This window comes from Bubalus kerabau, chromosome 3, assembly GCF_029407905.1.
Source record: "Bubalus kerabau isolate K-KA32 ecotype Philippines breed swamp buffalo chromosome 3, PCC_UOA_SB_1v2, whole genome shotgun sequence".
In the NCBI taxonomy this organism is placed as follows: domain Eukaryota; kingdom Metazoa; phylum Chordata; class Mammalia; order Artiodactyla; family Bovidae; genus Bubalus; species Bubalus kerabau.
Genome location: NC_073626.1, coordinates 145602537 through 145618881, shown reverse-complemented (window position 1 = coordinate 145618881; position 16345 = coordinate 145602537). Strand labels below are relative to the sequence as shown.

Below are 16345 nucleotides of genomic sequence, written 5' to 3'. Positions count from 1 at the left end.
CATTCCTTTCCCCACAAAGTTGTCTTTCCCTCTTAAACACCTCTTAAGCATCTAGCGCTCGTGAGTCTTCAACAAACATTTAATATGGGTAAATACACACATAAACCAGGTACATGTCAAACAACTTCCGAAGATTAATTCTACAGTTATGGTTTCCTTCAGATTGGGTAAACAGTACGATGTGCATTTTCTTATAAAGAGAGAACACCTTTATGAGCTTCAAATCACAGGTAAGACTAATAAAACTAAGAAGATAAATGAGACACTGCGCTCAAAAAAATCACAATCTAGTTGGGAATGGAAGGTAAAATAACAGCCCCGACCCAACAATACTTGCAGCAATTCCCTGCGGGTGGTGGTGGAGGTCAAAGAGGCAGTGGTGATGTGGCGTTATGGTGGGCAGAAGTGGGCCAGGGTTTGGGAGGGATGAGAGCTACAGAGAAATAACCTCTGAGCAGGTACCTGAAGAAAAGAAGCTCGACAAGCAGACAAGGTTGAGAAAGGCAAGCTGAGAACCAAGTGAGGGGCAAAGGCTTTGAGGTATAAGGCAGCATGACCAGTTTACAAACCATAAGTATTTCCATATGGCTGGCTTAAGATGCCTGAGAGAGAAAGTACAAAACTAGAAAGACGAACAGGTGGGTATGGAACAGGGAGGAATCTTAAATGGTAGGTGAAAGAGTGCTTAGTGGAAACAGCTTGGGACTTCAAAGTCACCTAGCGGGTCTTCTCTGGCAGTCCAGGGGTGAAGGCTGAGCTTCTGCTGCAGAGTACAGGTTATCAGGTTATCGGGGAACTAAGATCCCACAACCTGGATGGCGCTAGTGGGAAAGAACCTGCCTGCCAATGCAGTAGAGATCCAGGTTCCATCCCTGGGTTGGGAAGATCCCCTGGAAAAGGAAATGGCAACCCACTCTATCTCGCCTGGAAAATACCATGGACAGAGGAGCCTGGTGGGCTACAGTACATGGGGTCACGAAGAGTCAGACATGACTGAGTGTTACAGTGTAACTACAAAGATTAAAAAGAAAAAAAATGTATATAGGAAGTCTAACTCAGGGCCTGGCACACAAAAATCAAGGTAAGAGAAGCAGAAGGAAAAAGAGAGAACTTAGTGTGGACAAAAAGAGTATTTGGTAACTAAGGATTTAGATAACACATGAAGGAAACAGCTGAAGATATTCTTCGATTTTTTTTTTCCTTCCTAACTATGAAGGTAGAGGTGCCATTAACCACATTAATGTTGGTGAGTAGTACAGGGAATGAAATAGGCTGGAATGGCACCCCACTCCAGTACTCTTGCCTGGAAAATCCCATGGATGGAGGAGCCTGGTAGGCTGTGGTCCATGGGGTCGCTAAGAGTTGGACACGACTGAGTGACTTCCCTTTCACTTTTCACTTTCATTCATTGGAGAAGGAAATGGCAACCCACTCCAGTGTTCTTGCCTGGAGAATCCCAGGGACGGGGGAGCCTGGTGGGCTTCTGTTTCTGGGGTTGCACAGAGTCGGACACGACTGAAGTGACTTAGCAGCAACAGGGAAATGAAAAGTCAGGAAGAAATAATGGTATGATAAATAAGATGTATGAAAGTAACTTAAGCATAAACATGGGAGGCAACTGGAAAGTCTGGGTTGAATTTGTAGAAACCATCAAGAGGTGCAAAGGTGGTAGCAGTTAGGAGAGAGAACAGCTGTGCTGTGGGCAACTGCAGGGAAAACATTGTACATATACTGTCCGGACAAGAGCTACCCATGTGATTCTGAAGACTACCCCAGATTCAAGGGACAGAGTCACATAACCCTAGAAATAGGCAACTTTCTTTAAAAGATACCTTTTGGATATGTTTTTTATACTTCTTGGCAGCAAACCCTTAAGTTGGGTGTCTGTCTCCCACTCTGAGAGGCCTAGAACAATTGCTGGTATGTTCACAATACTGTGTCCAAACTTGGGGTAGGAAGACAATGAGCGGAGAGGTAGCGGAGACAAAGCAGGTAGAACTGAGAAACAGCAGCAGAGGATGACTGCACTAGGAAAAGCACATATGTTCATTTCAAGTAAGATGAAATTCTCCTCTGGTCTGTTAGCACCAATGCCACCCTACCTGTAACGGAAAAGTAGGAAATTTCCCACTTCAGCCTTTACCATTAAAAAAGAAAAAAGAAAACAACCTAGTATTGAGCTAAAAAAGAATGATTAGACACCTTAGAACAGACTTTTTGTACGTAGATTTCTTTTTTTTTAATGAATTTTTTCTTTTCTTTTCTAGTTCTGAAAGTGAAAACCTGAAACTACAGTGGTCTTTTTAGGGACGTCCACCAACAGCAGCCCAGGTAAAAACTGATCCCAGATCTTCCTTAAATGGAATTACTTTACAACAAAACAAGTTAGGTTTTTTCAAAGCCAGTCTAAGGCATGTTAAAAAAAAATTCAGTTTCAAATGGAGCTTACAAATGTTGCTCCAAATTCTATTTTTGCCCAAGGCAAACTTTTTTACATGATGATCCAAATGAATTTAGTTACCATAGCATTTTCTTTCTGGTCAGCAAGATTTCATCAGAAAACCTGTGAACCAGAAGATCCTACTTTAGTCTAGATTTATCTTCCTTAAAGTTGAATTGAAAATGAACTATTTTAGATGAATTTAAGCAGGATTTTGATGTGAACAACTGTTTGCAATATTCAGTTCTAGGCCAAGTAGCTCATGAACAGGCAAGAGCAAAAAGCAACTTCAATTTGTTTCCATTCTCTCTGGTTGATTCCTCACACAACAACCCTTTCCCTATAATCACCAAAAGATCTCCACACTTAGATTCTGTAATATTATGTTCACATTACACAACAATGAAGTTAATGTGAAGAGAAAGGCTCAAGAAGACACTGGAGTTTATAGAGAGATCTTAAGTAGAACAGCTATAAAAACTATAGCTTATGTGCACTCAGCAACATGTAGATATAAAAGGTAAGGCAAACCAAACTTAGAGGATGAGCCTGTACTGATGAAATATACAGAATTCCTAAGCATGATCTTCCTGATAGTCACAAAATCATGGAACATCTTTGAGGCTTAGTGTGTTAAAAGGTAAAAACAATTTTGAAGAAAAATTGGACTATTACATTGTTTTGTGTGTATGTGTTTTACAGCTAAGAAAATTAGACAAAATAACCACTCTAAATACTATTTCTGAGACCATTAAAGATATCATCTTTAGAGGCCATCCATTTGATAGTCCATTCAAGTTTAGTTGCTAATATTTTACATTCCAGTGACAGAGATAATGTTATCATTTTAAAAGGGAAATGTTTTCTAAATATGGATAGGAGTATTACTTAGGAGTATTTAAATTGAACCTAACTAATCATACTCATAAGAGCTTTTTTGATGGAAAAGAATATGGTTGCAAATAATTATCACTCCTGTAGTCTCAGAAGAGTTAAATGCATTCTATCATTTTTGTTATTCCTTTTCAAATGAGAAAACAATGATATTATGCCAATAAAAAGCAGCAAATTAATCCACATAATTTAAAAACACAGCTTGTATTTTTAATGATGAAAAGGGTCTATTTGGTTTACTGATTCGTCTGATAATATACTTACATTTTTCAGTTTTTCCTTGCTTTTCTGTTCTCCCTAGAACAAGCATTCACTAACAGACACTAAACACTGCCGAAAATGAGGATTCAAAAATAGCTTCTGGATGCGGCTCTTTATTTATACTTTGCTAATCCCTCCTCCCACATCTGTATTTTTCTGGAGATTTACAGTAATGCTCTAAGTTAATTGTCATTTAGAGAATATGTGTTAAGGCTTTTCTTTTACAATATCACCAACCCAACACTGCTTTCTCAATGTTTCTTTTTAATTATTTATAATAATATTCAGGGAAGCCTGACATCTTCCCTGTATAAAACACCATACTCATTCAGAAATTCCTTTCTCACATAATTATACACAGTCACGTTGCTTGGAGCCAACATTCCACTTTATGGATTAGATTTTTTTAATCTTTGTTATAATATGAATGGTAAAATGTAAGATCTCTTTTACCAAAGTCCTTAGTACTTAACAGAGACGGCAATGGCACCCCACTCCAGTACTCTTGCCTGGAAAATCCCATGGACGGAGGAGCCTGGTAGGCTGCAATCCATGGGGTCGCTAAGAGTCGGATAGGACCGAGCAACTTCACTTTCACTTTTCACTTTCATGCACTGGAGAAGGAAATGGCAACCCATTCCAGTGTTCTTGCCTGGAGAATCCCAGGGACCGGGGGAGCCTGGTGGGCTGCCATCTATGGGGTCGCACAGAGTCGGACACAACTGAAGCGACTTAGCAGCAGCAGCAGTAGCAATTAGTACGTAAAACACATTACTGATTTCCCATTGTTTAGGACTGAATGTATCTCCCCAAAATTCATATGAAATCCTAACCGCCAACGTGATGGTATAAGGATGTGGGACTTTTGGGAGGTGTTCCACACAATGGGATATTACTCAGTCACAAAAAAGAACAAAATTTTGGCATTTGCAGCAACATGGATGGACTTAGAGGGCATTATACTAAAGTGAAATAAGTCAGACAGAGAAAGACAAATACTGTATGATACCACTTTCATGTGGAATCTAAAAAATACAACAAATTAGTGGATATAGCAGAAAAGCAGCAGATTCACAGATACAGAGGACAAACTAGGGGCTATCCGGAGGCGGTACAATCTGGGGGTTGGGGAGTGGGGGATATAAACACTGGGTGAAAGATAGGCCCAAAAATTATATTTAAAAAAATTGTTAAAAGGCATTGCCAAAACAAACAAAAACAAAACCCCCAGAGAGCTCGCTCTCTTTTTCCGCCATGTAACGATACGACAGGTTTCCCAGGCGGCTCAGGAGTAAAGAATCAGCTTCCCAGGGCAGGAGACGTGGGTCAGGACCCCCTGGAGAAGGAAATGATAACCCACTCCAGTACTGCCTGGAAAATCCCATGGACAGAGGAGCGTGGCAGCCTATAGGCCATGGGGCTGCAGAAGAATCAACCGTGACTCTGCAACTAAACAACAACAAGGATACAAGACAGCCTACAACCTGAAGAGGGGTCTCACCGGAACCCAACCAAGCTGCCACACTGATCTCTGGCTTTCGGCCTCAGAACTGTAAGCAATAAATCTCTAGTTTATAAGCTACCCAGCCTATGGTACTTTGTTATAACAGCCCAAACTAAGGCACTTACCAAAGTAGGTTAACGTATACAGATGTACAAGTACAAATATACACTATATTCTTCTTTACCAAAGTGCTTCATATTTATACTGAAGGCAAAAACTGTTAAAACTTATGATTAACCCTAGTTGTTTCAATGCCTCTCTTGATGATGACAAGATGAATGATAAACTAATATTCTTCTTTCTTTGGCTGGATTAGATTAAGAAACAATAAGAACCACATACAATTCACTTATGTCCTGATTAAAGTGTTCCTTTCATTAACTTGTTTCTGAAATAATCCCATTAGAAAACAATTACTGTGCTTCGAGAACCCGGCACTGCATATCAGGGGTTCCATGTTTTCATTCCTGTGTTACAATGCCATGTCCAACTCAAACCAAATATAGTAGCAGTGCTGTTAGACTTAACGTTGCACAGAAAACCTCACTGAATTTACATTCACAGGAATCCTTGCCTGTCAGCTCACTTCCTCAGAGGCACAAAGCCATGCCAAGCCTCCAGCTGCAGAAAATATGTTCATAAAACACAAACCTGGGATCATTATGTTAAATCAGGTAATTAGCTACTTGAGAAAAAACAAATTTTCTCATTCTAAATATAAAAAACAAGGACCATTTTAAGACAAGTGGGAATAATATGAGACTTACATAATCATCTAAAGCAGATAAAATGAAAGTGCATCTTACAGCCTCAGAATACTGGCTTACAAAGCATTAAGTCTTGCAAAAAGGGTTTCAAAGAACATAATTTAATTAAAAACTTTTTTAGTTTAGAAAAAAGCACTAATTATTCAACTAACAAAGTTGTAGTCATCCTCTTTAAACAAATACCAAATCCCTGGAGAAGAAAGGCAGAACTTATCAAGAGAAGTGCATAAAAACTAACTAAATTGCCTCACACATTATGCTGAAGGCTCAAAAATCTCAATTCACTTTATACTTCCCATGAGTGTGAAAAATACTTTCATTAACACTCATTCCTTAGAGTCGGTTATTTTTCTACTTTAACATATACTTTCAAAATATATGCAAAATCAGATTTACAAAGAAGTGTTAAAATACGTATTTAAAATACATTTAAATACATACTTAAATAAGCTTCAAATAAATTCCACCAAGAGGGTTCTCATGGGACCAGTATATTGGTATGTACACTTACATAGCATGAAATACCCCTATATATACTTTCTGAATATCATTTATATTTGGTCCCAAGCTGTAATAATGAAGCATCTCCCAGTTCCATTATGGAATCAACCCATTCTGGATTGACACCATTCTTTTAAAACGCTATCTAAGGGTAAAGAAGGGCATAAACACCATAAGCAATAACTGTCTAGACTTCCAAAAGGGTCAGGGAGAGAGCTTATCTTTAGCAGAACTATGAAACAGGCCATATCTAACCAATTACAATTTAAAAATGAAATATGCATTTAGGTACAAAACAGCATCTGTACAAATATGGGTTTGGAACACGATTTAAAAATAGAACGTAGAGACAGGCGTATCTGCCAAAACGGAGTTCAAAATGAGTTAAAAAGAATGGCACACCCCAGTCATTAAGTGTGATCAAAAGACAGCAGTGACAGACACACACCTGTGTAACTGAGGCACTTTGCCATATACCTGAAACCAATCCAACACTGTACATCAACTACACTTCAAGACAACAAAATTTTAAAAAACAAAATAACCCAAAGGATTTTAAATTAATTAAATTTTAATTATAGGTTTTAATTTGGTCAAACATTAGAAAAAGAGCAACTACTCTTATTTAAGACTCATTAAAAATACACATGCATATTTCTCAAAATAATCTAGTAAAATTTCTTTTAAAAACATGCCTATTTAAGTGTCACTAGCTCAGCTGTGTCTCTTTGTGACCCTATGGTCTGTAGACTGCCAGGCTCCTCTGTGCACTGATTAGACTATAAATGTGGCATTTAATTTATAAGAGGGACCCAAAACAATGAGAGGATCTGAATAACAAGGGATTCATTCCACATTCAACAAGTAGTTACCAAGCACTATTCCCAGGATGAAACAGATGAAAAAGTGTTTACAGCTTTTTACATTATGATGGGGGCACCCTCCTTCCCACCCCCTACCCTTGGGAGGGTAAGAGAAAGATTTTTTTTAATCTTAAGGTAGGTAGGATAGTACAATGGAAATAACAGGGAACTTAAGAGTCAGATGACCTAAATTCAAATCCTAACTTGACTACTATCTTAGTCTGTTTCCTCACCTGTAAAATACAGATGAAAATGATCACATGATTATAAGAATCAAATGAGGTTAAAAAAAAACAAAAAAAGTATTCTGTAAGCTCCGCTTATGTAACAGGAGGATCAAATTTGTTCTGCAAGATTCCAAAGGATATAACAAGGTTTCACCAAAACACAGATTTTAGCTCCATACAATTCAGGGCTTATCCAAAATGGAATAACACTAGAGGTAATCACACATGGGCTTACTGGCCTCTTGGCAAAAATCCAGAAAAACATACCAAGTTCACAAAGCATGTCCACAGCAGTCATAGAGAATAATATTTGCTCTTACCCTCTCTGGGGAAGAAGCAAAACAAATGACTGTTAAGTATTAAATATGTGCTATTTTAGTTCTTCTGTACACATGACACAGCTGCAAGATGACTGTTATATCCAGATCAATCTGTTCAAGTCGCAGTTGTTCCATCAGAGGTTTGGTAGCAGAACTGAAGAAGACAGTGTAACTGCCCACCACAAAGCAGTTTCAAAAATATTTTCCTTTTCTTTTGCTACTTATAAATTCTGCTCATGTATGTTCAAATTTCATTAATTGCTATTCATACAGCAAGGATATCTGACTAAATAAGAAGGAAACACTGTTCACCACAGTATTAATTTAAAAAACAAATAATCACTAGCACATTCAAAAACATTCTATTCAGAAAAGTTAAGTTCTACAACTCTATATGGAAACAAGTTGATTTTTCAAAAGAACTGGAAGGTACAATATCGGCAACCTGTATTCATTCTTCCACTCATTCAACAAATAATATTATTAATCTACTATATACTAGTCATTTGCAATTAAAGGTTTTTTCCTCAGTAATTGAAGATTTTTAAATTAGATACATTCCATAGACTGCAAAAGAAAGTCTAACCTGGGTTCTGGCTATAAAAAGGTCCTCCGTTCATCTGATTCTGAAGGCTTGTTTGTGAAGTGATGGAAGGAGGGCGTCTATAGGGCAAGGAGCCCCCTATTGTTGGGGGTGTATGGCGAGCTGCAGGTCTATTCATACTGTAGAACTGAACAGGATGACCTGGAAAAGAGACAGAACATACACTTGTCATTAAAATTATCTCAGACAATAAAACACTTTAGGCACGATGCCTGAATCTCACCAAGATTATTAAACAATAAAAATATTTAGCTAATTTAACTGCCATCTGACAAATATTAATGCAAAGTGACAGTTACTGCTCAGCTGACAGTATATCAAAGTGCAAAAAACAGGAAAGTAGGTAAATAAAATTATGGTTAGGTTTGGAAAAGCTATATCTAAATACATTACTAATCAATATTGTGAGTTTATTAAATTAGTAATTTGACAGGGTTTCACAATCATCACAATTAAAATTTATGGCTCACTTCCTCCACAAACACCAGCAATTAAACACCGAAAACCAAGCTCAAAAAAGGAAGAATAACATTTAGGAAAGCAAAAGAAAAAATGTTTGACACACAGTCTTATTCCAAAATAACAATAATAGTAAATTTAAAGTAGCAAACCAATTTATTTAAAGGAAATCATAGAACATTTCAGCAAAAGGTCAAGTGACATAATTCTGAATTCAAGAATTCTGAATCACATTTCTCAATCAAAAATATCCTTCTCTAAAGTTATTTTGTCTTAAAATTAGAGTTTAGAAAACTTACAGTTATGAAAAAAAGCTAAGATACAAAAATTGTATCAAATATATCTAATTTTAGTATCATCCTGGAACTTGTTCATATTTATCAGCAATTTCACTACATTTTGCTCAGAGTACTTCACCAACTAATGCAAACAGAAGACACTCTTTCCTAATCCATCCAACCGTCTAATGCAATCAAGTTCTTAAATTTTATCTTGATTCCACTCCAACTTAAAATCATTAGCTAAGGGCCTACTGTATAGACAGATCAAGCACTAGAGCACCCATGGGAGAGCAGGTCAAGAGAAGAGAAGAAGGGAGAGGAGGAGAGAGAAGAATGAGGGAGAGAGGAGGAGGCCAGAGAAAGGTGAGGGAATGCAAGGTGGAAGGATGGGGAAAAGGAAAGAAGACATGAGGGAGGGAGGGGAAGAGGCGGTAGAGAAAAATCAGACAATTCACCTTTTCCATGACTGTCAAATGGTTTTACGTGCCTAAAACTGGTCTACAGGAGCTATAAAACTGATCAAACTTGGATTCATATGGACACGCATATGAAGACTGTTATAGAAGCACTCAAGAGCTGCTACAGCACTTACTCTTCACATACGACAGGATCAAAACCTAAAACTCAGTTCTGTTGTACAAAAATCTTGAGTAGTCAAGCTGAAACATAATCCACTGTCAAGTTTACATAGCCGTGGTAAAAATGTAAAAGCATGTAAACTAATAAACTACTATAAGGAGGTATATTCTGTCATTTGAATCACCCGATACACAATGCTGACATTTTAGGAATCAATCTGTAATATCTTAAACCTAGAATCACTGAGTTAAAAACTCTGAAAACACCATTATGAATTTTATATAGTTAGAGCCAGCCTAAAATTTCCCATGTTATAAGCCCTCAGTGATCCAAAGACTTACATAATAAAGATTCTATTCAAACCATTAACAAGGGCATTTATTCTGCTTTGAGTTGAAAAACAAAACTATAGTTTACCACAGCCCTAACTGTAAAAACCTAAAACTAAAAACTTCTAGAAGAAAATAAGACAAAGCTCTTTTTGACCTTATGTAAAGAGTCTGTAAACACAACATCAAAAAGCACAATACACAAAAGGAAAAAACAGCAACGAACTGGGCTTAATCCAAATAACGAACTTCTGCTCTTTAAAGGACACCAATAAGAGAATGAAAAGGTAAGTCACAAAATGAAAGAAAATATTTGCGAATCACAAAATTAATCAGACATATTCAGAATATATAAGAATTTAATGAGAAAACAAACAAACCAATTACAAAGGTGTGGGGGGGAAGCAAAAACATTTGAACAGACATTTTGCCAAAAAAGATAAACAGATGGCAAATGAGCACATGAAAAGATGTTCTACATCATCATTCACTGGGGAAATGTCAATCAAAACCACACGAGAAACTATTAAACACCTATTAGGATGGCTGAATTAAAAAATATATATATATTTTATATATATATATACACACATATACATACATATATATATATATATATATATATACACACACACACACACATACACACACACGTAAAGACAATTACAGCCCGCCAGGCTTTTCTGTCCATGGAATTCTCCAGGCAAGAATACTGGAGTAAGTGGCCTTTCCCTTCTCCAGGGGATCTTCCTGACCCAGGGACTGAACTCAGGGCTCCTGCACTACAGGCAGATTCTTTACTATCTGAGCCACCAGGGAGGCCCTTATGGCAGTACCCTGTACTAACAAGTACGCAGAGTGACTGGAAGTCTTACACACTGCTGGTGGACGTGCAAAACTATGCAGTCGCTTCGGAAAACAGCTATCCAGTTTTTATAAAGTTAAGCATTCATTTACCATACAACCCAGTAATCCTACTCCCTAAGTTATTTACCCAAATTAAATGAAAGCCTGTGCTCACTCAAAAGTCTGTGTGCGAATATATTTGGCAGTTTTATTCATAATCACCCAAAACTGTAAATAATCCAAATGTCCCTCAATTTGGATTGAGGAAAAGGGTAAACAAACTGGTAAATCCATTCAATAGAACACTACTCCAGTAATAAAAAAAAGGAACGAAATAACAAAACATGTAATAATGGATAAATCTCAAATGCACTGTGCCAAAAATGAGTACATTACGTATGCTTACATTTATGATATTACTACAAAGGCAAAACTTTAGAGGGGAAAAAAAAAAAAAAAAAAACCAGACACAGAGCTTGCCAGGGGCAAAGAGTGAAATGAGTAAAATGGAAGGACTGAGTACAAAGGGGCGGGGAGGAATCTGGGGACGTCAGGGCTGGCGTGCACCTGTGCTGTAGCCGTGCTTGTATCACTGTATGCATCTGTCAAAACTCAAAGAAGTCACTAGAAAGGGTGAATTTCACTGTACATAAATCAGACCTTGATAAAGAGAAAAAAAGTATCTGGAGATTCAAAAACAGTACATTAAAGAGACTATATAAATTGTTATTAAGGCATTAATTATGCTTTTTGTTTTTAAAAAAAACTTATTGTTCACTCCTATAACAGATTTGACTCAGTGCAGACTAGGAACCAGCACCTGTTATTAAATTATAATGCTGACTCGAGGTGGAGATGATCTGTCCTTTCTAGGCCCACAGCGGATTTCAAGATGTATTCCTTACTCCACTGATGTACAAGCGTAACAGGACTTTTACATTTAACTAGCTGTCGTGGCCTAACAGAGCTGTATGTAGAGCAAAAGGACAGCTCAGGTTTAAATACCCCCAGTACAGAATGCTTTTCTTAAAAAGTGTTGGTACAGAAACTAAGCCATAATACACCATCCAAAATGGGTGAATTAAAATGAATTTTTAAAAATGTCTTCTAAAACATTAAACACCTAGATATAGTAGCAGCACACACATACATTCTATGAAGTACTTTACTAACTGGGCTTCCCAAGTGCTTCAGTGGTAAAGAATCCACCTGCCAATGCAGGAGTGGGTTCAATCCCTGCTTCAGGAAGACCCCCTTGGAGAAGGAAATGGCAGCCCACTCCAGTATTCTTGTCTGGGAAACCCCATGGACAGAGGAGCCTGGCAGGCTACAGTCCACGCAAGAGAGTCAGACACAATCCACGCAAGACAGTCAGACACAACTGAACTACTAAGCACAAGCACATCAGAAAAATGAGAGACTTTACTCTGATTTCCTCAGGAAATTCTACTCTTCGGTCACGGGCCATTTTCTAGTTAGTACATTATTCTGCAGATTTTTTTTTTTATACAAAGCACAGACAAAAAACATGAAGCCAGAGTTCCAAGTTAAGAGGAGCCAGAGCCAGACGACTGAATCGGCCTGCGAGGAATAAGCCAATACTCACCTGTAGGGGGAGTGGAAGAAACAACAGGGGGAGTTGGAGAAGTGAAGCCATCAGCAAGGGTCTGGGCACCCCCAGCGGCAGCATCTGGGGCAGTGGAAGAAGGGACAGTTGCAGGAACAAGAGGGGTGGGGGCAGATGCAGAAGTAGCAGGAAGGGGTGGAGTACCAGCAGAGCCAGCGGGGGCTGAAGGGAGAGAGGGGTGAGAGGCAGCATTAGTGAGGCAGTTCCATTAGGCAGGATTAGAACAGGCACCGGAGAACTCAGTGTTAGATACTCAGTGCTGATCAATACCAAAGAATAGAAGAGAGTGTTAAAAAAAAAAAGAATGAAGCTTATGTTAAAGGATTATGAGGTTTACAGCAAGTAATTCAAGATGCTAAGGATAACATCCAGATTTTTAAATTCATTAAAAGCATTCCTTTTTACCTGATAGCCAACACACTGGAAGAAAAGTGCCCCCTTTATGTTGTTGTTTTAACATAACATTCTGTAAATAGTATACAAAGCTAAACATAACACACTAGAAAACAACAGTATTCCATTCTGAATCATACAAATCAGAAAATAAACATTCCAGACATAAATATCTTATCAGGTAAAAAGAACTGAAAGAAATACAAACCTCTTTTTCATGATTTTTTAAAAGATGTTATCTCTTTGTTATTATAAGTAAATTAAATATGTAATTTTCCATCCTTATGTCTTCTGTGTCAGGTTTTTAAAACTAAGTTTCATGTCCTCAGATGAAACAGGTACATTTTTCTGTGCATTTCAGCAACTCAAGTTCCAAGAGTCCACTAGATTGAACTGTTGAAATTATATCTGCCCAATCCTTTGTTACCAATATGATTCCTTACACCGAGACTGCACTGTGTCCAAAGGCATGCACTGTTATAACACCAGCTGGAGTTAAACATGTCACTCGTTCCAAGGTGCAACCTCTAAGTGCCAACCAAGACACAGCACCAAAGACATAACACCAAATCACAGAGAAGTATCTGAACATAAACTGACAAATAATTTGGTTAAAAATAGCAGAATGCAGAAAGAGTTCTCAACATTTACAGAGTCTTCAAGAGAAAAAAAATCCTGATTATGAAGAAAGCTCAGTAATTAAATTAGAAACTGAAAGGACAAACTCAGGACAGATGAAGCACAATTCATGTTTTACCTGGAAAAACACTGGGAGGAGAGGGAGTAGGAACAGCGATGGGAACCCCCACACTCCCACTTCCACTGTTCTCCCGACTGCTGCTCCGACTACTTGGGTGGCTTCCTCCACTACTCCCGCTGCTGCTACAGAAATAAGAGCCACCAAAACATGAGCATCTATGCACAGGAAGACATCACCAGCATTTTCCAGAATGTTCTGAAATGAATATAGCTACTAGATGGTAAATCAAAAGCCCTCCATTTCAGAGATGAATTTCTTTATAAAGCAAGGGAAAAAACGAGTTCAAGAAACTTGCTTTGGCCACCTTTTAATAAACATATATTAAAGAAATTGAGAAAAACAAAACTTCTCCATAAATATAAGGGATAAATGATGGGGTTCAACACATGAAAATAATATTACTTTCTTTTATTCCAGTTTAATGGCTGTCTGAAGAAATAGCTTTTATAACAATTTTCCTAAACAAATTATTTGTCCAATTTTACTTGTAATGATATCATGACACATTATGCCATATTAATGTTTTATTCATATGGTTTTTCATCTGTAAAGTACCACCAAAAAACAACGTGAAATTCCCCATATCTGGTCAGTGATTTTCTTTTTCAGGTCAACTATAACTATCAGTCTTGCAGAAAAGTTTGCACTTTGAGATGTCTGTCCTTTTTCAACTTCCTGGTTGCTCAAAGTTGCATCAGAACATGAGGAGAGAGAGGTGGAATCAGATGAGGTTTGGGGGAGTAGTGTGAGGAAAAGAACTTAGTGCTTGGAAAATGAGAGAGATTTAGCTGAAGTTATCTGAACAAATAATGGTGCTATGACCATCCCATTTTGCACTGAGGTAGAGAAAATACCTGTAAGTTCGATTTCTTTGATTCACAGAAGCTGTCCTCACAGGGCTCTGCTGCGAGGGAGCCATATTACGGGTTGGGCTAGGTACGTAATCATTTGGTACCACTGGAGGACGCACTGGCTCCAGTGTGCGATAGGGGGAGTGCCGCCTACAAAAAGAAGAGCGTATGTATTGTGTGATTAGCAAGTCTCGGCACAATAAATTCAGAGTTGCCAGTAGTGAAATACAATCTGTACTCAGAGGTAGTAAAATGTGTTTTAATAAAACCCAGCTACCAATTTCCATCTTCCCTTAAGTATCACTTCTCCACCATCAGGGCTTTGATGCATACTGTTCTTTTTTTTTAGTCTTTGACCTCATTTCCCTACACTAATTTTGTTCATTCATTCTGAGAGCATGAAGTTTCTCCCCCAGGTAAGCCAGTGTTTCCCAGACACTCTTCTTAGATGAGTTCAAATTAGTTTAGTGCCACATTAAATTCTCCCAACTGCACTTCACAAATGCACTAAAAATCTTCCTCACCCCTCTCTCCCTAACCAAAAATAATCAAAGATAGGGTAAATAAATCTAGAGAGTCTGGCTCTACAACCCCCACATTGATGATCAACAGCAACCATTAACAATTCATTTCTCTTTCTATGCAATAAGGTACATAGAAGTAAAACTACATCCACACATAGAAATACATAATTTAATCTCCTCTCCTTCCATTCTCACTTCACATCCTCCTTAACCTTTCACCATGATCGCTCTTACCTCTTACCCTCCTCAGAGTTCAACATTTAAAAGGGAGAGAAGAAAAAAAACAGATCACCTAAGTCTATCTTATTTACTTTGAAGTACAGAACAGACTGTATTTCATTAGCATACTTCTCTTTTTCTCAAACTTTCTTCTTAAAAGAATGACAAGATCAAGAAAGGGAACATAGGAAGCAGGATGCACACCGGTACACCAGGAATCATTAATTCTCATCTCTAAGTTTCCATCATGATGGCAATGATTAATACTCAGCTGACGTGAAATTGATATTATGTAGATAAGATTCTGATCTTTAACTGGATCTCAAGATATGAAAATTAAAGAGCTTTTTTCCCCTAAAATGATGATGCTCACCTGACTTCTATATTTCTCAATAATTCACTTCCTCAAAAGCTCACAAGGTTCCTTTAAATATTATTCTCTCTCATCCACTCAAGTTTCGGCTCACTGATTCTGGATGAGATTACTCTGCAATGACCCTGTCTACTCTACTACTCTCAAAATCCTCTTGCATAAACAAATATACAGATTATTAAAAAAGTAAATCAGGGGCACTAGATAAGATATTGGGTCAAAAAAAAAAAAAGGAATGTCAGGGCCTTGAATTTAAAACACTATAAAGAAGTTTAGGCATCTCTGAAATTATATACATATAAAACACCATAAAATAGGAAACTGATGGATTTCCAAAAAAATTTTCCCAGACAATAAAAATGCTCTGTGTCACCCAAGAAAACAGAACAAAAACCTTTGCCAACTAAGAACTACACAGTGAAGTGAAAGTTGCTCAGTTGTGTCCGACTCTTTACGACCCCATGGACTATATATATAGACCACGGAATTCTCCAGGCCAGAATACTTGGGAGTGGGTAGCCTTTCCCTTCTCCAGGGGATATTCCCAACCCAGGGAATGAACCCAAGTCTCCCTCATTACAGGCGGATTCTTTACCAGCTGAGCCACCAAGGGAAGCCTATACAGTGAAGACAATGATAAAAAAAAAAAAAGGTAAAAAACTAGGGAGAGAGGACAAAATATGGTGCCTGAGCCAAGACTGTGAAGAAGCCAGGCTGTGACCA

General features: G+C 37.9%; 1 protein-coding gene across 14 annotated transcripts in view; it reads right to left on the bottom strand.

Moving 5' to 3' along the window:
* Positions 1 to 16345, bottom strand: part of ABI2 (abl interactor 2) — a 105999-nt gene that overhangs the window by 16799 nt on the left and 72855 nt on the right. For 6 of the 14 annotated variants that reach the window (XM_055573168.1, XM_055573169.1, XM_055573171.1 and 3 more), the window contains 4 exons: positions 14510 to 14656; positions 13653 to 13777; positions 12482 to 12664; positions 8364 to 8522 (listed from right to left, as the gene is read on the bottom strand). In XM_055573168.1, coding sequence (XP_055429143.1) covers positions 8364 to 8522; positions 12482 to 12664; positions 13653 to 13777; positions 14510 to 14656 — 614 coding nt within the window. The remainder of the gene's footprint in view (positions 1 to 8363; positions 8523 to 12481; positions 12665 to 13652; positions 13778 to 14509; positions 14657 to 16345) is intronic. The other 8 variants (XM_055573174.1, XM_055573177.1, XM_055573181.1 and 5 more) reach the window with 2 other exon arrangements.